The following is a 16515-nucleotide window of genomic DNA, read 5'->3' as shown; positions in this document are numbered from 1 at the left end:
TTGAGTGGTGGAGCTGAGAGCAAAACTCAGCTGCTGTTCTTCTTTAAAACTCCAGTTCGGAGGAAATGCTTTGCAACGTCAAAAGTCCCTTGGGCCTTTCCCAAATTCTGGACTTCCAAGATTTCTCTACTGCTTCTGCTGCATGGACATGATACAGCTTAATGTGAGTTAAAGCTCCTTGCTCCCTTCCTTCCTTCCTTCCTTCATGAAATTTCAAGGTTGAGAGCAGTAGTTTTGCTTACAGAGAAACTGTTCTCAGGAAGCCAGGTCATACTCTTGCCTCAAGCAGGGTGAGAAGGGCAGTGTGGTTGGTTGCATTGCTTTAAGAGCAGTGTGGGAAGCTGCTGGGCCTAGAAGCGGACTCCTGTTCCACATGTTCTGATCAAAGCTGTGTATTTTTCTTCCCTCTGCACTGCATAAATGGCCTGAAGAAGGAGTCAAGGAGGTGTCTTGGTCCTCTGTATTTGGTGAACTGTGTATTTGGTGAGGCATAGTGAGACATTTATTTTTTTTTACCTGCTGAATGCAGGTAATCCTAAAATAGGGAGGAATGTGCCTTTAAATTGCATAGTTGGGAATGTTTACAGGGAGATGTAAAATTCATATGATGTGATGAATACAAGTCAGAGATGGCCACACAAGCTGTCACTTATAGAGACTTATGCTACAACTGCAGTCTGTTCGTGCATGTCATATTGATTTTCACATAAGATTTTCACACAAGTTCACAGTTCGTTTACAAGGTGTTTAATGCCAACGCTCATACTGCTCCTTCTGGGTGAGGTACACCATCACCATGCATCCATCACAAGGACAGAAGTGTGTCACATCTATGATAGGAACTTGGGCGCAGTGTGGATCAGTGCGATTAGATGCTGCAGTGATGAGGAGAAGTCCATGAGGGAAGTGGTGAAATTTATCCAAGAGAAAGATTCAGTCCTATGCTGTAACATCCGGAGAATCCACTCAACATTGATTTGCTTTCTGCTGCATAGGCAAAGATGCTCTGCCACAAGTTGCGAGCTAAAAAAAAGTACAGTAGAAAATTTTAATTAAGGCGTCATCATACATCTCCATCTCAAGGGTTAGAGGCAACTGCACACTGCCTTCTAACAAATGATCAGTGGTCATTTTTTGAAATCGTTTTCTGTTTGTGCCAAGTGTGGGGTTTTTTTTCATACATTCTACGACATCACATAGTCACTGCTTCTCTTGAAGTGGCAAAATATTTTTTATGGTCTAATTTTTCCAAATGCCCCCTTCTTCTCAAAGCAATCTTCCTGTCACAGAAAATGTTCCATATTTTTGTCTTGTCAAATGTTACCATTTTGTATTTCTTCTGCATTTATTGTAAATTGTGCTGACATCAGTATGTAAATTACGGTACTGTGAGGAAAAAGAAATTGTCTTGCATAGATGCCTCCCACAGGAAAGCAGGTTGGTTGTTTTTCTGAGTAGGGACAGAGAGAGAGGGATCCAATGTCAAAGCTGAACGTGGGTTGGGCCACCCATGTAGCAATTGTTGGTACAGTTTGGTGCTGGGGAGAGGAATGCAGGGCTGCTCACAGTAATGATTCTAGTTTGACAAGTTGGACACATCAAAATTTGGGAATAAACAGTGTAGTCAGTTTTCATCAATGGAAAATACACATTTAAGGAGAGAATTCCCAGAAGGGTGGTCCTTTAAGGTCCTGAGATGATAACGAGATAAATTCACCCTCCCTCTTTTATGAGGGAAGAATGCCATGACCAGCTCACGTTCATGGTGCTTACATTTAAAAATAAAAGCAAGATTTGATATACTCCTGTTGTACCCAACTCCAGAAGATACATGTTAAGACAGAAGGTGCAAGTCCTGCTCAGGTGCAGTGAGACCAGGGCAGATGTGTGCTTAGTAGATAAGGAAAGTGGATTGCAATTTGTTGGGCAGGAAAACTTGATGTTCTGCCATCACACTGCCATCCAGCACTTAACATCCAGGGCTTCAAAGCCTGACAAATGCAGGCATATTAGTGGAATACCATGTGGTTCCTACATACAGTCTGCAGGTGCTGTTTGAGGAGGATTTGGGAAAGAGACACTTCTATCAGAGTCACACTTTGAAGTAACATGGAATAGTGGTGCTTGGTCTCTGGGCGTAGCTTGGCCATTGGATTTGCAACGGGAGACTTTTTTATTCCTCCTTCCCCCTTCCCACTTTTTTCAGGAGAATAAACAAGTGCTAATTAATTGCTGAAGGTTAAATAGCTGAGCACTCTCAGGGAAGAATGAGAGGCTAAATATTATGTGTATTATAGAGCATCATCATCCTACGGCAAACAGCATCTCCTGCACAGTCTTATTGAACTTAAGAAAACATAATTACTGACTCAAAATCTGTGTCATTCATGTAGTCAAAATATTAGAAGGGAAAAATTATTTCCATTTTGATGCTAGCTAGCTTAAGCATAAAGGCAATAATATGTAAATTTCTTTCTTTATTCACAAGCTGGTTTTTTTTGTGCAACTGCAGAAGTGCTTTCTGTAGAAATTCTTTCTTTTCTTGCAGTGAGGCGCTGTAAATTTTCCCTCATACCTAAGCTCTGTTTCCTTATTGTTTGCATATTTGCAGGAATATAATGTAACTCAAGGCTACAGTGCAGCTGAAGGAACAAAATGTGGTTCTTAATTTGTACTTATCAAATACAGTTTACAATTGCATCAGTGGGAACAGAAACAAAAGTGATGCTGAACTTTCAGCCTGTACCTCTCAATAGTTGGCTTCATTGTGAAAACTGAGTGTGGTGTTTGTTTAACAGAAACACTTTATTGTGCATTCAAAATACTATCTTTTCCATTTGAAACTTTGTGCACTTGTTTTAGAATAATACAGACCTCAGTCTGTGTTTCCATTTTCCGAGTAAATGACCAAGTATTCAGAAAGCACAGTAGAACAAACTTTTAAGACACTCTAAGAGTGCAAAGAGCAAAGGAGATTGGGAAGCCCTAGGCAACCTGAGGCCACACTTGGAAGATAAATCTTAATTTAAAGAATCCACATTTTTGAACAGTGTTTTCTTGAGTAACTGTAACTTTGTGTTAGTAAAAATGCCGCAGTATTGGTGCCACAATCGGCCAATAAACCCAGGCCAGGACTTTCTTCTCTCCTCAGCATGGGTGCTGTGTGCGTGGCTGATGTGTTCTCCTCAGTCATGTTTTTGAGCAGGGGACACCCGCGGTGATTGAAATAGACCATGTTGAAGAGGCCCAACTGTCCCCATAGATCACTCGATTACACAGAACCGGTTCCTGTGACCAAAACCTGGTGTTTTCAGCCTGCCAAAGCTGAGTGTTCCTCAGAAAGGCCTACATCCACACTAGGTTGCACGCAGCTCTGCACAGCGTGCCAACCTGAACACAAACCACAATGTCACCCTTGACCTTCTGTTCATGTTCTTTATGAAATGCTCAGGGTACTCCTTGAGCAGCTATGGCCCCAGGTCCTTCAGGTTTCTGTTTAGGAAAAAGTGTTTAAATAATTGTTATTCTTTTACATACTTTTGATTAGACTCTAATTTTTAAATGTGTGGATTGATTTATCTATTTATTTAGTTTTCAAAGAATACGTTTCAGGAGAACCCCAATTATGTCTCTGCTGAGTTTTCAAAGTACATGAGAATCCCTGGTTTCCATTTCCCTGAACGAGATCATTTCTCTGAAGATCTGAAGCAGCTGCTGCACCAGCAGTCTGCTTTTTGCCCACTGTTATCTGTTTGTTTTCTGTTACCTTCATTCAGAAATGTGAGCCCACTTTCTCTCCTGAATTACGAGGAATTGTGTTTTGTATTTGACAAATTCCTCCACGGTTATGACAACAGTAACATACACAAGCAATACAAACCCCGTTCCTGTGCTGAAAAGCTGTGGATGCTGTCTCAAAAAAGCTTATTCCCCGTAGGTACTTCCAAAGCACCCTTCACCACGTTTCATAGTGTAAATGTTCCCATGTCTGTGTGTGCTTCTTCCCCCACACTTTCTTTTTCTCTTGTCATCAAATTCTTAGCACTGTGAAATTAGTGTGATGTAGAAATGGTGCTGTGTTTCTGGTCATGCACTTACCTCTTTTTTTAGGCATGGTAAATTCTGTTCTGAGTGTGGCTGCAAGAACCGCAAGTCATCTATCACATGTGTAACGATTGGCTCAAGAAAACAAAATCTGAAGGAGAAAACCAAAGAGTTCAATTCAAATTGCCTCTAATAAGATTTATTTTTAAGTATGAAAACCTGTTTCCTATTTGTCAGTCCCACGCTTGTAGTTGCGTTTGGGGTGTGCAGTGCTCACAGATAATATAGACATGTGAGAGAGTGGTGTCCTTGGTGAGCAGGAGGACCTGGGGGCATAATGATGGAAGAGAGCACATGCAGAGGCTGCATGGATGGAGTGGGAACATCTGGGGATTCCCAGGGAATGGTTATACAGAATGGCTGGGGACTTGGGCTTGTGTTGGGTTTTCTTTAACTCCCAATGTCCAGATATTGACCAGTGGAATAAAGTCATAGAGCAGCTGGGAACGCCGTGCCCAGAGTTCATGAAGAAGCTGCAGCCAACAGTGCGGAACTATGTGGAGAACCGGCCCAAGTACGCCGGCCTCACCTTCCCCAAACTGTTTCCTGATTCTCTCTTCCCAGCTGACTCAGAACACAACAAACTCAAAGGTATGTACCATAGTTCACATGTCAACAGCCACCGTGCAAGGGAGGTTTCTTCTGCTTTTTCTTCTCTGTTGTTGCACTCCTTTTCAATGCATTCTGTCAGGAAGACTTAATGGTGATGTTACTGGATATACTGCTCCATGCTGTGTATGGTGACATGTTTTGCAATGACTTTAATCATGTATTGAAGCCACGGTTTATCTCAGCAGGACTTAGATCTTCAATTGGAAAGAGTGATTAATGTGTGTTTGGAATAAAAAGAACTTCTTATTGCAACTCTGGAACAAACACATACTGTTCATTTGCCTTGCATCTCCTGAATTCTGTAGGGTGCTTACCGAGTGACCCCTAATGGCTCTCAGTTGCTTGCAAGGTGCATGTCAGCACATTACCCAGAATTATTACTTTTCCAGTTAAGAGCTGCTTCATAGCACTGCTGTTGTGAGGACAAAGGGAAAGGTCTGTGAAAACACCTTGGGACACACAGAATTCCGTGCTCCTACAATAAATTTGGATAATGACATTTCCCTGGATTTGGATCTAGTGAATAGAAATGACTGTCAAAATGTGTTGTGATATTTTGGATGCAGGAAGCGCAAGCATTTGAGCCAGTGAGTGCTACTTTTAGGATGCAGTGTCAGAACCAGAAACAGTGCCTTAAAAGAATTCTGCTTCTGCATCGCTGTTTCAACGTATGTCCTGCTTCTGTAATCATTGAGTAATATTGGCAATTTCATTTGATACTTCTTTTACTGTCAGATGAGAGATGTGATGATATCACAGAACCACAGAATCACATTGAGCTTTGTACCATGTTTTTCTTTACATTTGTTTTTTCTTTCATGTATCCTGTAGTGCGCTACAGAGTAAATTATTCTGAGTGTGGGATTCCTTGAAACACGGCACTGGTAGTAAGAATTGCTGGTGTTTTTTACATGGGTTTAGGTGGCCTTTATTGAAAACTACAAACGACAATGATAATGATTTTGAAAAAAAAAAAAAAGAAAAGATTATGGAAAGCTGAGTCTGTTCTGATAGGCACAGAGCTTTGTGTTATCATCAGGTAGAATCAATCATGGCACATCACAAAGCTCACCATGCGTGTAAAGCTCTGATTTTCCTATAGCCCAGTTAATCTTTCCCTGAGGGTAATAACTGTTGGTGCCAATCACGGTGTTTTCCTGCTGTCTGTGCTGCAGCCAGCCAAGCCCGGGACCTGCTGTCCAAGATGCTGGTCATCGATCCGGCCAAGCGCATATCGGTGGACGAGGCCCTGCAGCACCCGTACATCAACGTCTGGTATGACCCCGCCGAGGTGGAGGCGGTGAGTGGGGTGCAGCTCTGTGCTGTGGGCTGGAAAAATGACTCAGAGGTGCTCTGTAGGGGATGGCTTTGCCATCTACAAAGCCTTACATTTTGTGTACTTCTTTTCTTTAAAAAACAAAAAGTTTCATCAGTCTGAAATGCAAACTGAGGACTGCTCCCACTTCCATGGAATCTGGCAAATACATTAGTTTCACAAAAACAAGATTGAATATCCCACTTGTTTCATGTTTTTTGCTTATATACATTAACTATATAGTTTGTTCTATATGCGGCCTAAGAATATTCCTCTTCACTCAGTGCAGCCCAGGCAAACCAAAAGGTTGGACGCTCATGAGCTATGGTATTTAATACACAGCCTTAAAAATGTCAGTACTAATTATTCAGGATTGCCGTCTGTTTGGTGCTTCAATAGTCCTTTGCCCATGCAAAAATTCTGCGTATGGGGTTTCTGGGCTCAGCACAAGCAGAATGATGGCAGCACTGACCAGATCCCATTGCAGCACATCTGTGCCTCATGTTTCAAAGAGGATGAGGGAGAAGAGGGATAAGAGAGTTTACCTAAGTAAGTAGTGCTAATTGTTTACAGTATAATGAAAAATGTACTAAATAGTTTTGTTCCTCCTCTGCAGCCACCTCCCCAGATCTACGACAAGCAGCTGGATGAGCGGGAGCACACCATTGAGGAGTGGAAAGGTACGCACAGCTCAGAGTTAGGTAGAGAAGTCGCATCCCACATACATCTGTGTAACACAAAGAACTCCTCTGGCCGCAAGAACCAAACCCAGCCCTATGAACTGCTGCTTGATAATGAAAATATTGCATGGGTCACTCTGAAAGTAATGTCTCCTATTTGTTCCCTTGGAAATGACAACAGATACAAACAGCATAATAACACTATTTGCTAGAGCAAATTCTCAGCTAAAAAATGCTGTTTTTCAGCAGCATTACTTATGCATTTTCACCAGCAATGAACAAAAGCCTGCATGCTGCTGTTGTGAAAATCTGCATGGCCTTACTTTTGGAGCAGCCCTCATAGATATAAATGTCCTGGGTACTGTCGGTATCAGTGCACATCAACATTGACAAAGGAGGTGCTGTTTACACTGTTTAATTGAAATTCTGAGTTATCACCTGGAAGACAGGGTGCTGGTATAACAGGGAGGTACATCATCATTTTCCTTAGAGCAGACAAAGCTGTACTGCTCCTTTTCTAGGTAGTGCAGCATTAAACAATGAATGTATTCTACTGTAACCCTATTTGTCTCAATTCAGCTCCAAGAAGAGATGGCAGTAGAGGAGAGGAATGAAGAGAGGCTTTACTTGAGCAGAGCTGTTCTGAGGACAGTGTAGGGTTGGCCTATGGGGGGCACTGTTTCATCTTGGTTTTTGTGTTGTTCCTGATCACAGGCGCTGTTCTTGTTTGTAACTGTTGCAATTCTCTCTTCCAGAACTCATCTACAAAGAAGTAATGAACTCTGAAGAAAAAACGAAAAATGGCGTAGTAAAAGGACAGCCATCTCCTTCAGGTACTCAGCCCCAGTGAATAACGTGGACGTATTTTCTGTGCTGACAGAAAGAAAACAGAAATGGCAGAAGCACCTGGGCACACCAGAGGTTATGTAGACTAATTTCAGAGGTTTTAGTGCAATTCAGTGTTTTAGTGAGTTGAACTTTATTAATGGAACTGCAGTGCCATGTTAATGCTTTAAACAAGGTCTGCTTGGAAATTGTGACTGACCTGCCCTGGTAGTAATGGCGAATAATATTTATGGATGCGAGAAATGTTTAGTCGTGTTTCTGATAACTTCATAGAAGTTCCTTGTTTTGCAGAGTCAGAGTGATTGTGAAGGTTAATGCTGTCATTTTACAGAGGACAGGTGAACCGGGATGCACAAAAATGCTGTCACAACCAAAATCCTTGGCTTGGACACCCGGTCCTTAACTAAGAGAGAAAGCAGCTTTGCCTCCCAACACCCATGTCTATGTTGCCACCAGATAATCTCATACCAGCCCACATGTGGAGGGCTGTTGGGTTTGGTTGGTTGGGTTTGGTTGTTTGTTTGCTTTTTGGGTCCTCATGCTGATGCCCATGTGATCTCATAGGATCATAGAATTGCTCAGGTTGGAAAAGACCAAGATCACCAAGTCCAACTGCAACTGTACTATCCTAACACTAACAACCCACCACTAAATCATGTCCCCGAGCACCACATCCAAACGGTTTTTAAACACATTCGGGGATGGTGACTCAACCTCCTCTCTGGGGAGTCTATTCCTGTGCTTAACAACCCTTTCTGTAAAGAAGTATTTCCTGATATCCAACCTAAACCTCCCCTGGCGCAACTTGAGGCCATTTCCCCTTGTCCTGTCACCTGTCACCAGTGAGAAGAGACCAACCCCACTCTCACTGCAATCACCTTTCAGGTATTTGAAGAGAGCAATAAGGTCTCCCCTCAGCCTCCTCTTCCACAGACTAAACAGCCACAGTCCCTTTATTCTCTCCTTGTAGGGCATATTCTCCAAGCCCTTCACAAGCCTTGTTGCCCTTCTTTGGACCTGCTCCAGCATCTCAATGTCCCTTCTGTACTGGGGTGCCCAAAACTGAACACAGTACTCGAGGAGGGGCCTCACCAATGCCAAGTACACGGGCAGGATGACTTCCCTAGTCCTGCTCACCACCCCATTCCTGATCCAAGCCAGGATGCCGCTGGCCTTCTTGGCCACCTGGGCACACTGTTGGCTCATATTCAGCCAACTGTCCATCAGCACACCAACGTCCCTTTCCGTCAGGCAGCTTTCCAGCCACTCTTCCCCAAGCCTGTAGGGTTGCCTGGGGTTGTTATGACCAAAGTGCAGGACCCGACACTTGGCCCTATTAAAACTCATATGGTTTACCTTGGCCCATCGATCCAGGTCCCTCTGTAGTGCCTTTCTACCCTCTGGCAGATCAGCACTCCCTCCCAGCTTGGTGTCGTCTGCAACACCATCTCAGCTGACATCTGATTGTTGGATGTCGATAATGCTATGGAGAATGACAAGAAGTGATAAGGAGTGATAAGGATGGGATGTAAAGAAAAATAAGACTGCTTGGTAAGAAAATAGGTGAGAGGACATGGCATGAACTGTACAGACTGCTGAGGGGGAGAGTTTCTGGGTAACATATCTGATATTACCCAATGTCTGAAGCCTGTAGGGCCCTTCTTCTGCTCGTGTTGTTCAGAACACTCTGTGCACTTCTGTGCACTTTGCCACAGGGTTGTGTTCTCTGCTCTTTGACCTGTGAGAGTTTCTGGGGTTTCGGGTTGAATCACGGTGGTGTTCATTTTCGTAGCACAGGTGCAGCAGTGAACAGCAGCGAGAGCCTCCCCCCATCCTCATCGGCCAACGACATCTCCTCCATGTCCACGGATCAGACGCTGGCGTCCGACACGGACAGCAGCCTGGAAGCGTCGGCGGGGCCACTGGGGTGCTGCAGGTGACTAGCCGCCTGCCTGCGGAACCCCGCCTTCTTCAGGGGGTGACGGCGTCCAGAGGGAAAGCAACAGAGCTAAGGGACGGAGGGAAATAAAATGCACAGATTTAAATGAAACAAACAAATCTTTTCCGCCTGCTTCTCCTACAGAGCTATGTAATGCAGCTCAGCTCAAGTGTGTATGTAACTCATAGTTGCTCTGCTTTGGTCTTCTTCCAACGATGCTTTCTGGGGTGGGGGAGGAAAAGGATTCTTCAGATCCTTTTTTTTTCCACCCCTACAAGATGCAAAATTAATGGCTGCAAAACCAGTGACCCGCAGCTGTCCTCTCACGCTGGCATGACAAGGTGCGCAGTGCCACTCTACAGCACACCAGTGCGAATCTGCCCTCACTCTGCTCTGTTGTCTCCTGCTCCCTGGGGCAGGTATGGTTACATAGTTAGGGATATCCAGATAGGGATACACATGCATTTTTCCCCACATATAAAGAGCACACACACACACACCCCTATAGAGTTCTGGCTGTGTGTGCAGCTGTGTGCCTACAGGAATGCATCAATCTGCACACATTCGGTGTGCCACACAACTACATGGCCCATTTCAGGTGAACAGCGTACATAACGTGGGTGCTGTCTCCCATGTATATGCCATGTCCTTCATTGTGGATGAGGCTTCACAGCTTGTGCATAGATTTGTGGAAGTGAAAATAACCACACTGAGCTGTGGCTCCCTCAGACCCTTGAAGATGTAGCACCAAAATTTTTTGCTGATAGCTGTATATATACTTAGAGTTTGTATTGGAGGATGGTGCTGCAGACCTTCACACAACAATGTCTGTGAATACTGGGAAGAGTTCTGATGTTTAGAGCAGATATGCCCAGCTAAGAGCAAGTTAGAAGGAAGCATGTCATGTATTTTTGTAAGGCACGGGGAACAAGAATGGAGGTTCTTTGTGCATGTGTATGCCCAGAAAGGTTTATATCATGAAACAACCTCTCCTGTGCATATTCAGTGAATTATTTTTCTTTATGGAGAGACTCACTGCTGTGAGCTCCAGATATGTTTGTGTGTTAGGGGACATGACAGGGCTGGAGAACAGACAGGCCACAATCAAAAAGACATTCAACATTTATTTTTGTATGTCTTTGTTTTTACTGAGTTCAGCATGGGATATCTGCAGCCCTCTCCTTCTCAGCATGTTTGTGGCCAAGAGGTGGTTTCTCCTTTACGTCATTGCCTTGCAGGGATCTCCACCACTAAGTTAAGACCACCCTTCCCTGGGTGCCTTTGGCCATTCCTTTGCTTGTGACAAGCCATCTGACTCCCCAGAAGAGTTACCAGCTGTGTTATGTGGAAAAGATGCACAGAGTGGGTCCACAGAAGGGGAATGCTTTCCCAAAAGTCAAAAAGAAAAATTGTTTAGAATATATTATTGGATACTTTAAATTCACCACTTATGAAGTGTTCCAAATTCTCTTCCATTCTCCTAGAATATAGCTGCTCTGGCGGGTGGCTCACACACCTGCTGTTCTGCTGTAGGAAAACATTTGGAGTAGCAGGTCAGATTTTTTTCAAAGGGAAGAAAATAAAAATGAAGCTTCTCTTCAGGGTGCTGAGGAGGGAAGGTAAGAGTGCATACAAAGTCATTTCAGACCTGGTAGCAGATCTGTGTTGTAGGATATTATGTGTTTGTTTTTTTTATCTCTAGGGATATTTTTGTTTGATTTGGGGGGAAGAAAAATAAATTGAAAATACAATTGGGCCTATGATTTTCTAAAAACTCATAACAGTAACTGTGAAAGCAATAATTTGCTACTGCTAAAATAGTTAGCAATATTCTTTCTTAAGCCATGAAGCATCAAGTCATTGTTTGGTGACATAATGCTGACTTCAATGCCAATGATCATAAAAGTAAACAAAGCAAAGAGCAGTGCTTTGTAGGCATGAAGGCAATAACACCACAGTGACTTCTTAGCAATAATGAAATATCTCACCTCCAGATTTAAGTCATCATACCTATAAATAGTACTTGGACAACCAGTACGTGTTCCACATTCCTTAGTTTGCACCATTCTGGTGTGTTATTTAACCCCTTACCCCAAAGAAAACTCTGTAAGAGTCAGAACTGCATGTAAGAGGAAGGACAAAAATTGAACAAATGCAAAATGTCAGCATGAGGAATATGCTTTTCATCACCAGCTGTAATGTGGAGATGTGACAGAGGCAATAGCAGAAGGGCCTCTTATAGTGGATGGATGCTTGCAGATCTCTCATGTTTTACACTGAGTCCCATAGCATAATTTGGTCTGATTTGGGTTCAGGAGTGCTGGGCTGCAACCTGGGAAGCACAGGATATGTTCTGCAGATGGGTAGTGAATGAGCCTACAGCACAGAATGTGTACAGCTGTGTTTCCTGCAGCCAATTCTGCTAACACCAGTGCTGCACGAATGTTTTGTGGCTACCATAGGGATGCGTATCAAGTTTCACAACTAGCATGTGCTTTTGTCCTGCGCTCGGTAGTGCTCAACACAAGCGCGTGTTGAAGTGCCTTGCTGAAATGGGCCCATAACAATGACTGCCTCTGGTTTTGGCAGTAAATGAGTTTGTCTCCTTTTCAAGAAGCTCTTTTTGCAGGAGGAGACTTGGGGCTGTCCACATTGGACACCAGAAAAAAAGCCATCAATAACATAAAGCAATAGTCTCTTTTGGTCCTGGTCCTCACATGATTCTGGCCACACTGAGTGGTGGCAGCCACGTGGGGCGTTTCCTCTGTGTCTGTGGGTTGTTGCTGCCGACAGTATCCTACAGGAGTGTGTGTACCATCCAATATGGATGACATTAGTGACAATCTGTAGCTATTCTAAGGTGTGGACAGAACATTCCTTTCAGATCCTGGAATTTGGAGACCCGTCTCTGCAGGTCCTGTTCCTTACTATCCCAAAGCTCTGTGCGGTGTGACCATGGTAGATTTATTTTTTTCTTCCTTCACAGTGATCTTTCAAGTCTACCTCTTCCATTATACAGTCAGTACATACGACTAGAGGAGCAACTTTCACCTCATTCTCAAGTTTGCATCTGTAGGTCTAATTACAGAGATGTAGAAAATAGGTAATGCAGAGGTATAATGGCAGTTTTTTCAAAGCATTGAGGCACTGAAGCGGCCATGCACCTCTTGGCAGAAATGCAGCAGTGGCTGCTTGTTTTTTAGTCAGAATTGCTTCCTAAGGACCTCCTTCCTTCTCTTTTTACTGATGAGTTTAACTGAGGAGGAGGCATTGATTTGCTTCAAGTTGATGGAAGGTTGTGCGTGTTTTCACTCCGACTGTAAATTTTGACATTGCTGTTCAGATGCTCACTTGTCAGGCAGAATAGTGTGTACATATTCCATCAGAGTATAATGCATCTTCAGTAATTTCAGGTATTTATTTGGATTGGTCACAGACTGAAGTATTTGAATGACGCTGTTGCTGGGAATCCACCCACACTATCCAGATTTCCACAGCATAGATACATACAGGCATTTGTAATATATAAAGGAGAGCTTAAATTGGAGTGCAAGTACGGTAACTTGTCAAAAATAAAGGAAAAAAAAAGAGAGAAACATAAAGCTTGGTGAGTGCTTCCCTACAACGCTACTGTTTATCCTCTGGCAATGATCAGTTCCCTTCTGATGCTGGCTGGCCTCAGGAGATCATGCAAGCTGGGTGGTAATGTCACTACATCATTCTTGTACTTTCATAACAGAATCTGATCAGAGGTATTTACCTTCATTTACATGGCTTTACTTTTAAGATTTGGGCTAATGATCCTGAAGAGATGAGTTTTGTCAGCCTGCCTTCATGAATTTTTTCAAAACACTGATTTGGACTGTGTTCTTCTTTCCCCCCAACTTACTGGCTCATGGAAATATGCCAGTAGTCAAGGTTAGAACTGCTGAAGGGAGTCAGGCTGAGCAAATTTCACCACCTATGTAAAACATAGTAGAAATATTTTAATTTGAAATAAGCTTTAGAAGCCGCTGTTATTTGTATGAGAAATGTTGCAGGATTTTAAGTGATCAAAAATAATAATTCAAATTTCAGATCTGTTTTTTTTTTTTTTAAGCTTACTGTTGTTTTAAATTTTTGTGTGAATTCAAACGTGCAGAATAATGAAAATCTCTTTCCCCTAAAGTCTGTGAGATGAAAACAATGAATTTCCCAGCAAACTCTGTGTGCTTCCAGGGAGAGCACTGTGGAAGGAAACGTACAGGGGAGAATCAGCCTTTCCTTTTAGTAATCTGCCAAAAAAAAAAAGGGGCTGAGTGTTTTACTTGGCCTGTAAGTTGTGTATGTGTGTAAAGGAAAGGAGTGCATACAGGTGTGATTTTTAGAACATTGACGCTGTACTCATAATTGACCCAAACTCTCACTGTAGATAAAGAGTGTAATAGTGACATAGCAGCACATCTTCAAGGATCTGAGGTCCGTGCTTATTGAACTTCCACCACTTCACAAGGACATGAAGGTTCACTGACTGCGAGCTCACGGTGACCTTGTTCACACACACACACACAGAAAGAAAATCGTTGTGCACAAGGTTTGAATATTCCTCAAGTAAATAATGTCTTAATTAGAAGGATGTTCGGGGATGCAGGGCAATAGTGAGTGTGTCACCTTCACTGATGAGCTGGAAAATAGAGCTGTCTATGGAATTGAGTGCTGAACGTATTCGCATCTTGCCAGTGCAGCCATTTTTTTCTTCCTTATTTTTTTTTTTTTAATTAACTATTGATTGCAGGAAATGAATGGTTTAACTTCATTTTTGTTCAGGCTCTTTGACCCATAACAAGCTTGTGTTGTAAAGAGGGTTTGATTCGACAAAAGAATGTTGAAAAACTCCACCTGAGGCTATTGGTGCCTTTTTACCTGAGAGTGAAAAGCTGAAAAGCACATACTGAAGGAGGACAGTCATTTTGGGAAGTAAGTGTATCCCTCCCATGCTTGTCGTTTTGGACAGGTACGCCTGTCTCTTTACTAATTTTCACTGAACGGGGCCATTCCTGTCTTCTGGAAAGCAAGGTATTTATGATGTATATAGTTGTATGGACATTTTTTCTTCTGTAACTAATATGTAATCAACACACGGCTTCTGTTTGATCTTTTACAATAAGGCCACTGTATGCCTCAATACGGTTGACCTCTGAGCTTTTCCTGAGTCAGCCACATGCTGCAAAGGAGGGTGCTGGAGGGTTCAGTGTACATATAGAAACATGTATAGTTAGCAAATGGAGTAAGTGGGACTTCTGGCCAGTATGCGTTAAAGCCACAACAGTAACAGAGCTCCAGATCTCAATGAGCAAACCAACTGTTCACCTTGCCATGTCCGTCCTGTAGCAAGACCTAAGCTGCACCTGCCTGTAGTTCTGCATGATCAGACTTCGGAGTATAACCAACACGGTCTGTAATGTATCGGTGTTGATAAACATAGTTTTAAAAAAAAAGAAAAAAAGAAAAAAAAAACCTAACTAACTCAAAAAATTCATCCAACAAAAGAAAATCAACAACAGTTGAGAACCCAGAGTGGAAGTGGAGATGCGTCGCATTGTGTTAAACGGTGATGGCTGAAAGCAGTGTCAGCACCAATGGACTGCAGTAGTGACGCCTGTAAGGAACCAGCTTTATTTCTGTACTGTTCTGTTCTTACCCTGTTGTTTTTTACTGTCTGTTGTTCCCTGTGCAGAGTACAGGGGCGAACTTTGCCTCTGTCATCTCTGTTTTATGGGTCAATGTTGCATCACTTATTTCTGATTTCTGTTCATTTGGCAATTACCAAACCACAATGGGAACTTCATTTTCCTTGTGTGTCAGAAGGAATCCCGTCAGAGCTGCTCTCGAGGACACTTCTTACTGCTGCCCTGGCTCCTGTCAGCTGAATGACTTTGCAGCGTTCCCAATAAACAGCACAATGCAGCAAACCATATTGATTGAGGGCTTTGTTAAATGTGTTGTGCATATGTACTCACTGGGGCTCAAAGTCACACAGGGACAGGACTCGGTTAAATATGGTATGTACTCTATGCATGACGCCTATATTACACCTTTATGACCTTATAGGGGGAAAACTGCTGATCTTTACAGATGTGGGTTCGGACCTTTTTTTTTTTCTGGAGCAAAGGTGTACGAATCTGGTCCCTATTCCACACACTGCGCGCTTCTGCCCAGAGCAGCTCGTGGGGGCTGAGGCAGTGTGTGGGCTGCCCAGGGGCCATGCACGGAGGTGAACCTCAAGCTGTCTGAATGTTTCCTTGCCAAAAAGCCTGTATGTATGTCGAGCAGGGGAGACCGTGGCTGTTCTATAAGGAGTGTTTGTGTTGTTTACTTTACAACAAGCTTTGCTAATTAAAATAGTGTATTCTGGAGTCCTATGTGAATGGCATGAGGGGTGTCAATGACAAAGAGGCAAAGTACACTCACCTGCTGGTCCTGTTGCTGCAGTGCTCACTAGGGGACTCAGCTGTTAACATGTGGAAACTGCCAAGTTTGCAAAATCCATTTAGTTCTCTGGCTGATGTGTTCCATAGGCTTAACTCTGCCAGTGACCACTCATTCTAAAAGGCATTTACAGGGCTAAGGGTGCATAAGGGAACCTCAGTGCCACTCAGACTCTTTGTTTTCACATAGCTTAAGTTTATTCCTCTGGTTCCCTGCCTAAAAATATTGAAAAATGTGCAGGGTGACGGGACAGAAGGAAAGAAAGCCACCAACTAACAGCTATTCCTTCTCCCATCTCTGTCCGCCATTAAAAAAAATACGAAACTAAAACAAGCCAATGAAACAAAAAATGAAAAGAAACAACACACCATCTGCAGTCACTGCTTCTGGCTGATTTTTCACACAGCTGAAGGCATCTCACTCTGTTTCAAATGAAAAAGAACAGAAAGATGAGAGAGGTGCTGCCTTTTAGAAAAAGCTATGCTTTTCCCTCCTTCTTGCACAAGATCTCTGGGCCCTGTTTCATCCAAGTGAGTCAAACTATCATACAC

General features: G+C 43.1%; 1 protein-coding gene across 9 annotated transcripts in view; it reads left to right on the top strand.

Annotated features, from left to right (window-relative positions):
* Nucleotides 1-15891, top strand: part of MAPK10 (mitogen-activated protein kinase 10) — a 131726-nt gene extending 115835 nt beyond the window's left edge. For 8 of the 9 annotated variants that reach the window (XM_021396486.1, XM_021396485.1, XM_021396487.1 and 5 more), the window contains 5 exons: nucleotides 4513-4695; nucleotides 5892-6016; nucleotides 6648-6711; nucleotides 7467-7544; nucleotides 9355-15891. In XM_021396486.1, the coding sequence (XP_021252161.1) occupies nucleotides 4513-4695; nucleotides 5892-6016; nucleotides 6648-6711; nucleotides 7467-7544; nucleotides 9355-9497 (593 nt within the window). In that variant the 3' untranslated portion in view covers nucleotides 9498-15891. Of the gene's footprint in view, nucleotides 1-4512; nucleotides 4696-5891; nucleotides 6017-6647; nucleotides 6712-7466; nucleotides 7545-9349 lie in introns of all 9 variants that reach the window. The other variant, XM_021396488.1, reaches the window with a different exon arrangement.

The sequence above is a fragment of the Numida meleagris genome, chromosome 4, assembly GCF_002078875.1.
Source record: "Numida meleagris isolate 19003 breed g44 Domestic line chromosome 4, NumMel1.0, whole genome shotgun sequence".
NCBI classification, from domain to species: Eukaryota; Metazoa; Chordata; class Aves; order Galliformes; family Numididae; genus Numida; species Numida meleagris.
Note: the sequence above shows the minus strand (reverse complement) of the source record. Positions and strands in the feature narration are given on the sequence as shown.